This window comes from Python bivittatus, unplaced genomic scaffold (assembly GCF_059951505.1).
Source record: "Python bivittatus isolate LINGU-HERP-01145 unplaced genomic scaffold, Pbiv_v1 ctg000310_np1212, whole genome shotgun sequence".
NCBI lineage: Eukaryota > Metazoa > Chordata > Lepidosauria > Squamata > Pythonidae > Python > Python bivittatus.
The window spans coordinates 3,708,286-3,723,208 of record NW_028277054.1 but is presented as its reverse complement, the minus strand read 5'-3'; the positions used below and the strand labels follow the sequence as shown (position 1 = coordinate 3,723,208).

General features: G+C 45.6%; 1 protein-coding gene across 5 annotated transcripts; it reads right to left on the bottom strand.

Moving 5' to 3' along the window:
• Positions 1-567: 567 nt before the first annotated feature.
• On the bottom strand, positions 568-11,577 carry LOC107326326 (uncharacterized). 5 transcript variants are annotated; one of them, XM_025172514.2, is made up of 6 exons: positions 11,477-11,577; positions 7,915-7,930; positions 4,577-4,726; positions 4,197-4,417; positions 2,329-2,476; positions 568-1,256 (listed from the first exon to the last, which is right to left on the bottom strand). In XM_025172514.2, exons 4-6 carry the CDS (start codon positions 4,231-4,233, stop codon positions 650-652), a joined length of 792 nt encoding a protein of 263 aa, XP_025028282.2. In that variant the 5' UTR covers positions 4,234-4,417; positions 4,577-4,726; positions 7,915-7,930; positions 11,477-11,577; the 3' UTR covers positions 568-649. The 5 variants fall into 5 exon arrangements, with proteins under 5 accessions (XP_025028282.2, XP_025028293.2, XP_025028277.2 ...); XM_025172525.2 differs by lacking the exon at positions 7,915-7,930 and having other exon boundaries at positions 568-1,035; positions 1,129-1,256; XM_025172509.2 differs by lacking the exon at positions 7,915-7,930.
• Between the last annotated feature and the right edge of the window lie 3,346 nt (positions 11,578-14,923).

The window sequence follows — 14,923 nt, the reverse complement described above, 5'->3', positions numbered from 1 at the left end:
CTTGTCAACAATAATCCTTGGCTGTTCTGAAAAAAGATAGTGAATAATTCCAATGTTCATCAATATATGACTTATAATGATGAACATCTCTGTCATCTATCTGTAAAGCTCTCAATCATCTCTCTCTCTCTCTCTCTCTCTCTCTCTCTCTCATCTATCTATCTATCTATCTATCTATCTATCTATCTATCTATCTATCTATCTATCTATCATTTATCCATCTGCCTCTATGCATTTATTGGCAAAGTCCAAGAACCTTCTGTTAGAACTATATACAGCTGTCTGAAGAAGACAGAGTTAGCCTGTGTATTTTTGTGAGTAGTTCAGTATAGAACAATCTTTTCCAAGGCGATGTCCTTCAGAAGTATTTGGGTTACAACTAACTGAGAATTCTGGGAGTTGTGATCCTCACACAACTGGGAGGAGGCATCCGGTTGAGGAAAACTGCCCTGTTGTCTCTTGCTACTCTGGTTTGTTTAGGTGTCTCTTTCACTACTCAGTAGTAGTTGTCATCAGGGAATAAGAAACATGACTTATGTAACCCAAGCACCACCTTGTCATTGCTGGAAAGAATTCCTTTATTGTATGACCGGAAGAAGTGGGGAATTACAAACAGCCCTGATTGAAACGGTCATATGCACATGGTTTACTATTCATCGATCTCTTGGAAGGGTTCAGCCCAGTTTATACTCTCCTTTGCTTGCAGATTTGAGGAGTCAAGCCACCTGTTAAATATTTTGGCGTAGTTTTCAAGGCCGTAAAGAATTAGAGAAACGTATGGCGGCAACTGCTGGTTGGCCCTCTCTATGCTTTCCTTAAGCATCTCCTGGATATTGCCAGTACAAGGTTCTAAGGAAGTCTGGAATTCTTCCAGTTGATCCTGGAGGGTTTGGACTAACGGAGCCAACTCTTTGGCCACCTTTTCCAGTTGCTTCTTTAGCTTCTCAGTCACCCTGGGGTTCAGTCCTTTAGCTCCCATGGCAAGGACACGATGCAGGGCCTCTGTGCAGGGACCCACCTTTCCCAGGACCGAGTCTGCAAAGGGAGCCAGAATGGCGTACAGAGATTCAGCCACCTTGTCTGTGACTGGCATCATTTGTCTCTTCAAGCTGTTTAAGATATTAATACCTTTCTCCACCAAGCCCATAGACACCTCGACTGCCAGATCATATGTTTTTGTAACCTCGGGAGGCAATTTAGACTGCAGGTAATTCAAGTGCTGGCTTACTTTTAAGTAGGCGTTGTGAAGCTGGTCTCTGCAAGAGAGAGAAAAAGTGGTTTGAGAGACCCGGGTAAGATAGAAGGGCTACATTACAGAGCAGGACATTCCTGAAAAAGGGGTCTTCTCTTGCTGTTAAATTCAGGCTTTAAATCATTTCAGTAGATTTCTAAATGCCTTGCAAGGAGAGGCAATATGAAAATACTTTCAATAAATGAACATGACACTTAAAATGTGCTGAACGGACCTCACAATAAAAAAGAGGCAGGGCTTCATTCACACAGTTTGGGCCGCCACCTTGACTTTTTTTAAACACCCCCCCCCCAATACCTCTGATTAAACAAAAGAGAAAAGGAGAAAAAACCTACAGTCTTTAAAAATGTGCACATCTGTGTCTCCTGTGTACTTTCAAAATCAGGTCAGGAAGAAGGAAGGAAGGACGGAGGGAGGGAGGAAAAAAGGAGAAGAGGAAAAAAGAAAAAAAAGGAAAGGAAGGGAAGGGAAGGGAAGGGAAGGGGAGGGAGGGAGGAAGGAAAATGGAAGGAGAGAGGAGGAGGAGGGAGGGAGGGAGAAGGAAGGAAGGAGGGAAGGAGGGAAGATGGAAGGAAGGAAGGAAGGAAGGAAGGAAGGAAGGAAGGAAGGAAGGAAGGAAGGAAGGAAGGAAGGAAGGAAGGAAGGAAGTGTCTTTAATTATTCCTTTGCCAGCAAAAAACAGGTCAGCCATGGGCTGTACCCTGCCTGCCCCCAGCCAGTAGTTGGCCATTACCAGCAGAAAACCAACCGGCTGGCCTGTTTTTTGCTGGCAAGCCAGGGGCAAGGTGTGCTTTCCCAGAGCCTGAGCCTGTTGAGCGCTGCCACTATGCAAGTCCCCCCGCCCCCAGCAGCCTCACAGCGCAGGGAGGTAAAGAAGGGGCTTCTGCAACAACGCCCCTGTGAAGCAGGACATGCCTTAACCTGTTCTGCTTTGCTAAGGACCTCCCCCCCGAGAGCAAGCCCAGCTCTCCTATTCCCCCATGACTGCGTTTGGAGGAGCAGACGGGCGCGTGAGGGCAGCCTCACCCTTATTTCTGCCCCCCCACCCCACGGCCCGAGAAGGTTGGCTTTCTTACAGCAGGGACTGGCTAAAGTCCAGCCTTCGGATGTGGTCAATTTTTTCATTCACGATCATGGTGATATTGTTGAAGTAGTCCAGGATCTTCTGGTTTAACTGGGCTAGGTAAGGGTACTGCTCATCCCGGAGAACATACGCTTGGGATCCTGTGAGAGAAAAATCAATGATTTTGTTTCTATTGCAGAAAGTAGGAGGTTTGGGGGGAGGTATTACATCGCCATCTTATTTCTGTTTGTTGACATGAGATTGGATTACGTTTACAATTTTAATTTCAAGAAATTAAATGGGTTGCAATGTATACCACATCTCATTAGACTTTAGATCAGTGTTGTCCAAACTTGGCCACTTTAAGATGAGTGGACTTCAACTCCCAGAATTCCCCAGCCAGCATGGCTGGCTGGGGAATTCTGGGAGTTGAAGTCCACTCATCTTAAAGTGGCCAAGTTTGGACAACACTGCTTTAGATCGTTCACAACGTTATTCTTCTTAATATTATTGTCACTACTGCTACTACGATTAGATTTCCGCATACACACCGATTGCCCTCTGGAACACAGTACCCTCGGTACAACAATAATTGAAAAGAAAAGAGATTTTTATAGACGTGGCAGCAAAATCAAAGAGAAAGAACCAGAAGAAAGGATAAAGTACAGATATCTAACTCTCAAAATGGGTAGATCATACGAACGATCTTCGAAGTCCTCCCTATAGTTTTGGGTGCATTCGGGGGACGAAGAAAGGCTAAACACATTTTTACAAAAATGAAATATTTCAGCTATATTAACTGCAGATTTGCAAGAATAAAATCTCCTCTTCGTTGGGCCCTTATTATACCTTACAATATTACTCAGGAAAATTCCTAGGTTCCTGGCTGGAACTCAAATTTCCAAAGAACCTGCAGTCAAAGAGATGATCCTTTTTATTCGTTCTTTGTATTGTGTTATTCCTCGAGGAATAAAAGCAGCAACAATAATAATACATTCAATCTTAGCCAGATCTTCAAATCTTGCGCTCAAGTCTGAAGGGCACTGAACTCATTTGACCTGAATTGCGATCTCCTGACCTAATCTATGTTGTAGACCTGACGTAGATTGGAATAATATTGAATGCAATATCCCATCTGTGATGATGCAAAATTGGGTGGAATAGGAGAAGTCCTACCACCATCTCCCAGTGTGCTATGAAAGAGTATACTATGGGTCCATCCGCAGTATCAAGTCTCCCCAGTGGCCACGCCATCCATAACCACATCTGGCAGGCATGCTTCTTCTAAATGTGTGGAGGGCAAGCTGGAAGGGGCTCAGCTTGACTTTTGAGGTCAATGGTGGAGTCAGAACCTGTCCAGCTCTACGCTTGGACCCTGATGAATGGCATAATCCATTTCAATCTATCTCAAGGATGTAAGTGATAGAGGGGTTGGCTGTCAATGTGGTCTTTTTAGCCCCTGCACGTTCTTGGGACGCTTGGAAAAGATAATGGGACCTCCTCCCTCCACTTGGAGTAAAGGTTTCGTACAAACAAGCACTTATCTTAGATATAAGGTTGCCCTATATTGCCATCTCAGTTATCCTCCATTACACTGGAAGTTTAATGTTTGGAATGATTCCTTGAAGGAGGAAGTGTTCAGTCAGAAAATGGCTAACTTTCTTTACACTGGCCATCCAAGTAAAACTAACTCTGAACAATTTGGTACTATATCCAAATCTTTTGAGAAGCAATCAGCTAGAGTTTAGAAAGAAAGAACGGCTCTTCTTTGTTCTTTCAAGTGAACGTGGGTGAACTCCAAAGGGGAGGCCCAGGAGGGAGATTGCCAACCCAGCCAAAAGAAGTTGCAGAATTTCAGCCTCAGTTAAATCCTCCACTCACCTGTGAAGATGGTGACCATCAGAATGAGGAATTTCATGATGGCTTCTGGAACTTCTCAAGAACCTACCAAGATGCTAGCAGGGACTGTTTGAGTAGCAGGAGCACCAAGGGAGGGGGTTTAAATGAACACTTCCATCTCTACTTTCTGTCATTCATTAACACAGGGCAGGGATCTGATGAGTGGGGTTGGAGGTCCTTTTTTGCCATAGTTCCTAAAATAACTGGAATACAAAAGAGGATGCAGTAACAGGAAGAATCTTTGATAAGGAAAGTAAGTCTACATCACAGAAGGCAGATTTCATTGTCTCTGATTTATCTGTACCAAGTGATAACCTTGGAGATACTTAGCACCAGCTCTATGAGTCAATCATTGCACGTACCAGCACGGGCTGTGGGCATCCTTGTGCCTTAACTCTGGAATTCAACTCCACTGAACACGTCTTCCACATACCAACTAGCTTCACCACGACCATTCTTCTGAAAGCCATCTAATGCTGGCCAAGTGTCCTCACCGCTGTAAAATGGTCACCCTGTTCAACAGATAGGGATGGAGAAATTGGCGTAAGGCCTAGCAGTCCAAGGAAGGACCAGGAGAGATACCATGATGATCCAAGGAGCAGAAGGTGGGATGAGGGAAGAGTTCTTACCAAAGAGAAACTCTTCTATCTCCAATACATGGACGGATGTATTCTATGTATCTAATCCACTGTTTCTCAACCTTGGCAGCTTTAAGATGTGTGGACTTCATGGTGGCTGGGGAACTCTGGGAGTTGAAATCCACACATCTTAAAGTTGCCAAGATTGAGAAACACTGATCTAATCTATCTCTCATCTCTCTTTCTCTTTCTCTCTCTCGTTCTCCGTTTTATTTACTGTTATTTACTGTGGATGGTTTATTACTAAGAAAGTAGGGTGACACTTCCTTTGAGCTGTTTTCTCCAGAGGAGCAATAGAGCTACAAGGAGCTGCAGAAGCATTCCTAAAAACTGATGACATCATGGAGACATGGGCACAGGGTGGCAATCCCAGATCAGCATGGCAGGGGCGGGCAATGAATGAGGTCCTTGTTATTTTAGTGCCAACTATTTTCTATAGCACCCCTGGTGCTTCCTATGAGATCCCCCCCCCCCCCCCCCCATTGCACAGACTGCTGAACTCATTGGTTACTCGAAGGCAGCAGGAAAAAAAAATTGAGAACGGGAGAATTTCTTCTAAAAACTGTTTAAACCAATGTTTCTCAAACTTGGCCATTTTAAGATGGGTGGACTTCAACTCCCAGACTTTCCCAGGTGGCATATTTAAGGTGTGTGGACTTCAGCTCCCAGAATTCCCCAGCCAGAAGTCCACCCTTCTTAAAATGGCCAAGGCTGAGAAACACTAGTGTAAATAGCTTTAACCTTAAACTAAGCGAAGCCATCCACCACTAGAGGGCGATGGAGACTATGTAGCTTGAGGTCATCCTTCCTCAACACACCACATTGCCCACCATTCTTTATTAGCCTACCTAATTATTACAAAAATGTTTAAGCCCTCCAACCCTTAAAGTGGTTGTGACTGCACTGAAGACCCGTGGATGGACTATATGGTGCAAGAATTATTTCCATACCGCCCAGATGGACCCAGATCAGTCCAAGGAAAGAGATGTGGAAGTGCTATGACTTCTCTGCCCGGCTCCTTTGAGATGATCTCATTGCTGGGGCCCAAGAGTGACGATGGCTCCGCTACACCATTAAAACCAGATGCTAGCTGGGGAACTCTGGGAGTTGAAGTCCAAGTTGCCAAGGTTAAGAAACACAGCTCTAGGGGCCTGAATTCCATTGTTACCTATTTCTGATTCCAGAATGATGGTTGCAATCTGGACATCCCAACATCGTTTCTCCTTCTAGGAATGGGATCTCAACACATCTCCCTACCCCAACCGAGCTGGGCTTCCTCAGCTACGTAGAACGTGGCGCTGCCTCCAAATGGACTTTGTGGTTATGGCAGCCACTTCTCACTGATCATTAACTCTTTGACTAATTCTGATTAGTCCTCCTCTTCCCATCTCTTGCAAAACGCTTCACCCCATGGCACCAGCCTTACAGCCAGTGCATTTGGAGTTGTCTTGCATGGTCAACAGGGAGATCCTACGAAGAGCTTGGTCGCTTGGCATCTTAGTGCAAGCTGATTTACATTTCTCCTACTGATGGGCCAAAGGAAACTCTTACAGAATACAGTACTGCGATATTTGTGCTTTTTCAATATCTGGCAGGAGTTCTCCAGCAACAGTGCATCTGCTAAGGGAAAGGACACACACATGCCCAAAACTGCATGAGCCAAACTGATGGCAGAAATGTATGTATTAGGTACCACGGAATACCCAGAGGTGGAAACCTTCATGATCCTTTACAAAAGCTTTTGTCATGGTAAGAAATCTTGGGCTTCTTTCTAGACACCCAAAACATTTTTGCATCCATCTTTCAGTTCTGCTTTGGAAGATCCCTGATCACCCACCAACACCCGCTAGCTGAGTCTCAGAATGAGGCCATGAGACTTATTCACAACTGCAGTACAATATGATGAATTGTATTGACCACAACTGAAAATAATCTGTTTTGACCTAGTCATATCTTCTGGTTCCCCCCTCGCCCCGCCCTGTAGTCCCTGTTGGGAAGCAGAAACTGCCTAGTATGATTGCGCTGATGTTGTTAGTGGGGTTTCTTCTCTGTCTCAGTGTCACAATTCAGGAAAGATCTACCAGCTCTCAGCTCGTCCCTGATAAAAGTTAAAATCCTTTCAGGACCGCTGTGAATCACTCCTTTTATTGACTTGTTTACCAGAACTCTTATCTTCATGGGGGTTTTGCTTTCCAAACACTTTTTGTCCCTAGTATAGAAAATGCAGGTGCTGTGCCAGCAATCTGACCATCTGGGGACTCATCCAGAAGTGAGATTGCTAAGCAAAACAATGGATAATCTGCTGCCGTGTTTTTCAACCTTGGCAACTTTAAGATGGGTGGGCTTCGACTTCCAGAATTCCCCAGTCAGCATACAACCTTGGCAACTTTAAGATGGGTGGACTTTGACTCCCAGAATTCCCCAGTCAGCATACAACCTTGGCAACTTCAAGACGGGTGGACTTCAACTCCCAGAATTCCCCAGCCAGCATTCAACCTTGGCAACTTCAAGACGGGTGGACTTCAACTCCCAGAATTCCCCAGCCAGCTGGCTGGGGAATTCTGGGAGTTGAAGTCCACCCATAAAGTGGCCAAGGTTGAGAAACACTGCCCTAAACCCTGATTAGCAGGACTGAGTGTTGCCATTTCAGGGAACTGTGATGCATAAATGCAAGTCCTGGGACCAAATCTTCATGGTTTTCTCCCCCTAACACATCCTCTTCTATTGACCTCTCTCTTCCATTTCTCCCGAAGCTGCTCCTAGGTCCCCAAAGGATGAGCTGAATCCCGAAGTTCTTTGGACAAACCCTCTTCCCACCTGCCTTCATCTCGCATCTTTAACCCCTTCTCCCCAATGTGTTTCCCATTAAAAAAAATAAAATAAAATTATTCTGGTGCTTCCTTTTTCCCCCAAAGTCCAGCTGCTTCGGTAGTGAAGCCGATCCACAGGAAAGCAGGGGGTCAAACAAGATGAAGATAATCAGAGACACAGAGAATTCCTTTTTTCTTGCTGAACGGAAAGGACTTTGATCTGGCGGGCCGGGGGCTGGTCTGAAAACTCACAGATCTGGGAGAGTTACTGGAAGAACAAGACAACATTGTTTTCGACATTTCACTTATAGGAAATCAGGAGGGTGCAATGATTCGGTCAGGGTCATACAATGATTCAGAAATGTTCTAACCTCCCCACCCACTCACCCAAAACATAAACCCTGGAAACAGAAGTCAAACCAAGAGACTATTCACAGCAACGTCTTCATTTTTATTATGCACAGCCTTTCAGAACAGCCTCCCCATCTTGACTCCTTCCAGGGACCTTGGACTCTAACATCCATCCCTCTTTACCAAGATGGCCCCTAGTTGTGGATGTTCTAAAGGTTTCTTGGAGCACATTGTGATGTTGGGAGATTGGAGAAAGCTATTTTAGAAGGACCCAGAATGTTTTAAAGTTCTGGAGATGCATGTATGGTGTTGACTACCTTCAGAATGAGAACTTGGTGATCATTTTGGGAGGGTCTCTGGTGGGGCTACGCTCAAAGCTTCCAAAGGTCCCGTGACCTATAGAAGTGTGTGACCCCATGTAGATTCAGCCTTGGACTTCTTCTGTGCATTCTAGCTTGCTGAAATGCAACAGTTCACATCTATCTATCTATCTATCTATCTATCTATCTATCTATCTATCTATCTATCTATCTATCTATCTATCAACTATCAACTATCTCTCTCTCTCTCATCAACTCTATCTATCATTATCTATCTATCATCTATCTCTATCAACTATCATCTTTCTTTTATAAAAAAAATATAAACAAAACACCAAGATACGCTGAAAAGAAAAAAAAAACTTAACTTTTCACATCTAATCCTGTTCCTCTTTTTCATGCAGCGGGTCTGGGTTGCAGTGCCATCAAATGGCTGCCTAGGCAGGGTGACACTTCCCCAGACAACTAAATTTGGAAAGCAGAACCCTCGGGGACTTGTGACCGTCCACGTTAACCACAGGGGTTACAGCGTCTAACCGGAGGCCTTTGCCTTTGCTAGGTCGGCTCAATAAGCCGATAACAGCAGTCTTTATGTATGTCAAGAGTGAAAGGAAGGGGGGGGGTGGAGAAAATGAAATGCAGAGTCAGGTCTGTTAGTAATGCTGGACGGGGGCTGAGAGATCCCAGCACTGGAAAAGTTGGACCCCCCGAGGAAATCCACCGAAGGTCAGCCAGTGCCCTCTCCTCCACGCGAACTGAAAGCATTATCACGGCACCTTTCTAAGGTTTTCCAAGAGGGATGTGATTTCTAATACCAAGTTCTGCTCTGCTCAATCCATCCAAATTAAAATGTTTGAAAAAGCAAAACGTTTTAGCTGCCTTTCATGTGATTAATGCTTTCATGCCTCACAATGACCCCACCTAGTTGTCATCGACAAAGGCTGCGTTATTCGGTTTCTTTGTTCTTAGAGTTAAGGATTTGGGTCTAATACACAAACCGATTCAACTGTTTATAGAACAATGGTTCTGTTTTTAAAACAAAAATCAGTTGGGCAAAGAAAGAAAAGAGGTCTTTTGCGGAATGTCCATCTATAATCCCCCGTCTCTTTTTTAATGCAGGGCTGTTCCAAGAACCATCTGAAACCCCTCTTCCGATCAAATGGGATCTGCATTAAGCAAAACACAACGATCGTTTTTCAGAAGCCATGGCTCTTCTGAAAAATACTGCAATTTCTTATTAAAATCCATTTGGTTGTCCTTGGAAATCCTCTGACCTTTCCCAGGAGAAAACAAACTAAATTTAGTTCAGGTTACATATTGGTGACACCTCTAAAAGTTGGCTCAGGAATACTATCACATCCTGCTTTATGTGCTAATCGTGGTCTGTGTTCCAGATATAAAGGAAACCAGGGTCGTGTCTCTGTCTATCCCAGGGTTTCTCAACCTTGGCAACTTTAAGATGGGTGGATTTCAACTCCCAGAATTCCCATGCTGGCTGGGGCATTCTGGGAGTTGAAGTTTACACATCTTAAAATTGCCAAGGTTGAGAAACACTGGTCTATCCCAAAGAATCCCCAAATTTCCCTAGAGTTGTTTTGTTGTGTAAGTGCTCATGCACACAAACCATGGCTTGTTGGACAGAGCTACAATAGATCAGTGTTTCTCAACCTTGGCAACTTTAAGATGGGTGGACTTCAACTTCCAGGATTCCCCAGCCAGCTGGCTGGGGAATTCTGGGAGTTGAAGTCTACCCGTCTTGAAGTTGCCAAGGTTGAATGCTGGCTGGGGAATTCTGGGAGTTGAAGTCCACCCATCTTAAAGTGGCCAAGGTTGAGAAACACTGTGCCAGTGGTTCATTGAGGAGCCCGGTCTAACTCTCCCTTCCTCAACCCCAGCCAAGTCCTTGCTGAAGAGGATCCGAAGCAATTTGCACACCTCATCTGTCGCCGGCTGCAGCTGGCAAAGTCCCCGGGATCGCACCAGCCCCATGTCCAAGCTTGGCTCAAGCAAGCTGGCTGGGGAATTCTGGGAGTTGAAGTCCCCACATTTGAAATCACGCTTGTTCAAACACAGTCCTGGAAAAGGATGCAGCTACTTTAATGAGTCACAGGCAGATGTTGGGTTGACGCTCCTGCACGTTCCATAGTTTCTCTTCCCGGCAGACCATCAGGGCTTCTCAAGGGTGGGGCTCTGATTGCATGGTTGTGGCTGCCATCTTGACACACACACCCAGTAGACAGCCCTGGACAAGATAAATCTTGGCCTTTTGGACCCCCCTTGCAGACCTCTCTGTCCCATGTGTGCAAAAGTAACTCAGGGAAGTTCATTCCGATCAGGAAAAGGGCAGGAAGGGAAAGGATTAAGCAGCTGAGCCTTACACATTCTTCAGATTATACGTCCTTTTATTTAATGTCATAGCAAAGGGAAATCTCAAGAACCTTGAACGTTCATCCACGGTTGCTTGGGAGAAAGCCCCGTTCAACTCAGCGGGACCTACTTACGAATAATAATGAAGAATTTTGGGCTGAAGCCAAGGGTTTGAGGAACCTGTGACATTGCTTCAATGGTTTTGACCGTTGCAATCAGGGTAAAGACCCCCTCAAGCTGAACATGACTTTAGGGATACATCCGTGGCGTTTCCTTGGCAACCATACAAAAGCAGTTTGTCATCGGCTTCTTCCAGGATCTTTAGCCAGCTTTCCTGTTTACCCTTCAGCTGCAGCATTACCTGGTGGTCTCTCATCCCCAAATGAACCCTGCTTAGCTTTTTAAGATCTGTTAAACGTATCTAGGCCTTTTGAGTCCTAGGCAGGGGCTATACTCCAAGAAGTAGATGGGGGAGGCCAGAACAACAATTGGATTCTGTATGCCTTTGAACCAAATTAATTAAAGAAGTTGCTATAATTTATTTGTTAAATTTATATCCCATCTTTCCTTCAGGAGCTCAAGGTGGTGTACATTCTGCTCCCTCCTCCCACTTTTCCTCACAACAACAACCCTCTGAAGTAGGCCAGGCTAAGAGAGAACGGTGGGCCCAAAGACACCCAGTGAACTTGCATGGCTGAGGGTCTACCCAGTTCAAACCCAACAACAACTCTATGAGGTAGGCTGGACAGACATGATAGGGCAGTAAGAAAAAATACCTCTGTAAAAGGTGTGGGCCCCAACTAGGGCACTGGGAGCTGTGTTTGTGGGGCCCCGACGGATTAGGAATGTCCTCTGTTGCTCCTGCTGGTCCTGGTTTGATCTGATACGTGACTAGTTAAAAGTTGAACTGTAGGACCCTTTGCCTCATTATAATAGTAAAAACCACACCCCTGGGAGTAAACATGAGACGCTAATCGGCCCCCCTCAAGGCTTATTGTGGGGTGCATAGTTGTAGTACGCACGTGCATGATGTAATTCACCCACAGAGTTGTTTCAGCCGATAAGAATTGTGATGAATGTTACCTGCTTAGTGAAATGTATAAAAAACCTTTGGACAACAACGCCCCTTTGGGCACTCGGTTTGGATTTTGGTCCCGAGGGCGCCTCTTTGCTTCTGTCCAGAAATAAAGTGTGAAAGTCTCCCTCGACTCTGGGCGTACTTTGGCCCTCTCTCGCACCGGGTAGAAATGAGTCCCAAGCGGTTGGTCACCTCGTGGCCAGCAAGGGTATTCACTGAAAGCCCAGCAGTCTGTTCCAGCCCCGGGCACAGAGCTAACATCACAATCAGCTTTAGCAAGGAGGGCAAGGAGGGATGCGTGAAGAGAGAGGGAAGTGCGCAGCTGCAGCTGGCGAGCCGTGCGCAAAGGGTTAACAATGCACGTGAGCGAGGATCAGGGAGTCAAGGGTGGAAGGCAACTGAACGTGATAAGGATGGCACGTGCAGGAGTCTCTTTAGTATCCGTAAAAAGCCTGGGCATAGAGGAGAGGGCAACACAAGCGTAGCCGCGGACTCAGAGTCCCACACTCTGCGTAGCTTATCGCTTTATGGCGGAAAAATGTACAGTTTATGACTTTGTTTTTCACTTGTTGCAAGAATGGATAAAAATTCTGTTAACCTGAGAGCTTTTGGGCCTGCTCTGGAAATGATTCCCGGGCACCTTACTGGGTGCAGAATAAATACTTTATTATCTCCACCCTGGTGTGTGTATTGGGCAAAACGGCGTGCCAGGCTAGAGCCCCCCACCCACCCCCTGAGTTCCTGGGTCAACAGAGAGACAGACCTTCCATGGCTGATTGGGGAGGGGAACCTGGGTCTCCCCAGGGTTGGTCCAACCCTTCGCCACCACACCACGTCTTTAATAATGACCCCATCCTTCCTTCTCTGCAGGGTTCAAACTGTCATTAGAACAACTTTTGAAGATGTACCACTCCTTCTGCCCCACTCCCCATGTTCCTGGGCCACACATTATGGACCCCGGACCTCAAAATTGCTGAATGAGGGTTAAAATTGGTGAGATATCAGCCCGGGGTGATACGAGGTCACAAAGGGAGCTGCTGATGATCTGCCCTTTCTAGATCAGATCCAACCTCGCCTCCTGTTTTGTTAACCCCGCTGCCAGCCTTCCTCGTGGATTTGCCTACTATGGCACTTTCAAGCCACGCAGTTAATTCTTGGACTCTGTAGCCTTTTCCTGAGATAGCAAGAGAATGCCACGTCGGGGCCGGCCAGCTGATAACGCTTTATGGCTCCTTGGCATCAGTGCCTCAGAAGCAGCTCGCTGCTGGAGTTTTATATTCCTCGGCCCAATTTCTTGAAAACCAGTGAAAAAGTTCACCCCAACACAGTGACATCCTATATCAAAAGGAAGGAAGGGAGGGAGGAAGGATGGAAGGAGAAGGGAATGAGAAAAGGAAGGAAGGAAGGAAGGAAGGAAGGAAGGAAGGAAGGAAGGAAGGAAGGAAGGAAGGAAGGAAGGAAGGAAGGAAGGAAGGAGAAGGGAATGAGAAAAGGAAGGGAGGGAGGGAGGGAGGGAGGAAGGAAGGAAGGAAGGAAGGAAGGAAGGAAGGAAGGAAGGAAGGAAGGAAGGAAGGAAGGAAGGAAGGAAGGAAGGAAGGAAGGAAGGAAGGAAGGAAGGAACTTTTGAGGTGCATTTTACTGGTCAAAATGGCACATAAGACCTTAATGCAGAGTTTCTCAACCTTGGCAACTTGAAGAGGTGTGGACTTCAACTCCCAGAATTCCCCCACCAGCCATGCTGGGAATTGAAGTCCACACGTCTTCAAGTTGCCAAAGTTGAGAAACACTGCTTAGGCTGTAATAAAGATTGTTTTCATTTGATCTGATCTGATCTGATCTGATCTGATCTGATCTGATCTGATCTGATCTGATCTGATCTGATCTGGCTCGGCTCGGCTCGGCTCGGCTCGGCTCGGCTCGGCTCGGTTGGACTCGGCTCGGCTCGGCTCGGCTCGGCTCGACTTGATTATCTTAGTCCAGGTCAAGAAACATTAGTTTTCTAAGATACGGAGAACCCTGTAGAGTTCTGAATGAATCGGCCAACCCAGCCGTTCTCACAACATCCAAATCAGGGATTACTCAGAAGTGTGTGTTTCATATCTGATGTGTTTAAAAATAGGCTTGAACCATAAGAATTGGTCCAGGAAACTCCATCACCTAATGACGCAAATCTGGGCAAATTTTGGTTGAGAAGGAGACAACTGGTGTGGTTCCATGCAAAGCTTTACATTATTAAATATGGGCTTGGTAGTAGATTGACCAGCATGGTATACCCCAATTCTATATGTCTTTTTTAAAATAATTTTTTTTTTTTAAATGGGAGAATGGGATATTTAGAAATATCTTTTTAAGGAAAGGCTCTTAAACGGATGCAGTCACTCTTCCCCAATCTGAAGGGTCAGTCACAGTCTCGGCTGTTTTCTTGCTTTAATAGTTTTGGTACATGAAATGTAGTGCTTACCTTTTCACATTGTTTTCTGTGGCTTCCTAAAGTGCCATGTGGGGGCGCACCATTAATCCCCAGCAGCCTTTCCAGATGTCTTGGAACTACAGTTCCCAGAGTGCCCTTGGCCATGCTGCCTGGGGATTCTGGGAATTATCATCCCAACAAATCTGAGGGTGGGAGACCAGAAGACTAACCTAGCGGGTAAAACCGTGTAACAAATAAAAAGGCAGAAACGTCATTGTTGCATGGGAAGGATGGCAAAGGAACAGGATGACTTGTTTCATTTCTCCTTTCAAAGAAGTTTGCAATTATTTTTAACCCAGCCTGGAATGAGGGAGTTTATTACACAGGCTTGTTGTGGCGGAGTTGGTCAAACATCAGCCTACAGAGCAATTATTAAATGCAAGACATGTGAGGCCTCTGTAATGGCAAGGAACAGACCTCGTAGCTACAGGCAGTTTGCAGCCAAAAGCCAGCTGTTCGCTTATCTTCCAGAAAAATAAACCTTCCAGCTATTTTCCAGATGCCACTGTCAACCTCTGATTCAATCATCCTGAACTTTGATTTCAATGTTAGGGCAGGTTACTTTAGGGCACAGTTTGAAAGGGAAGGCAAAATGTTTTCAGGAAATCAAGTGGCTGGATGCAATGTTGTCTTTGGGGAGAACATTCCTGAAATGCCCTTCTGAATTAATTGCCA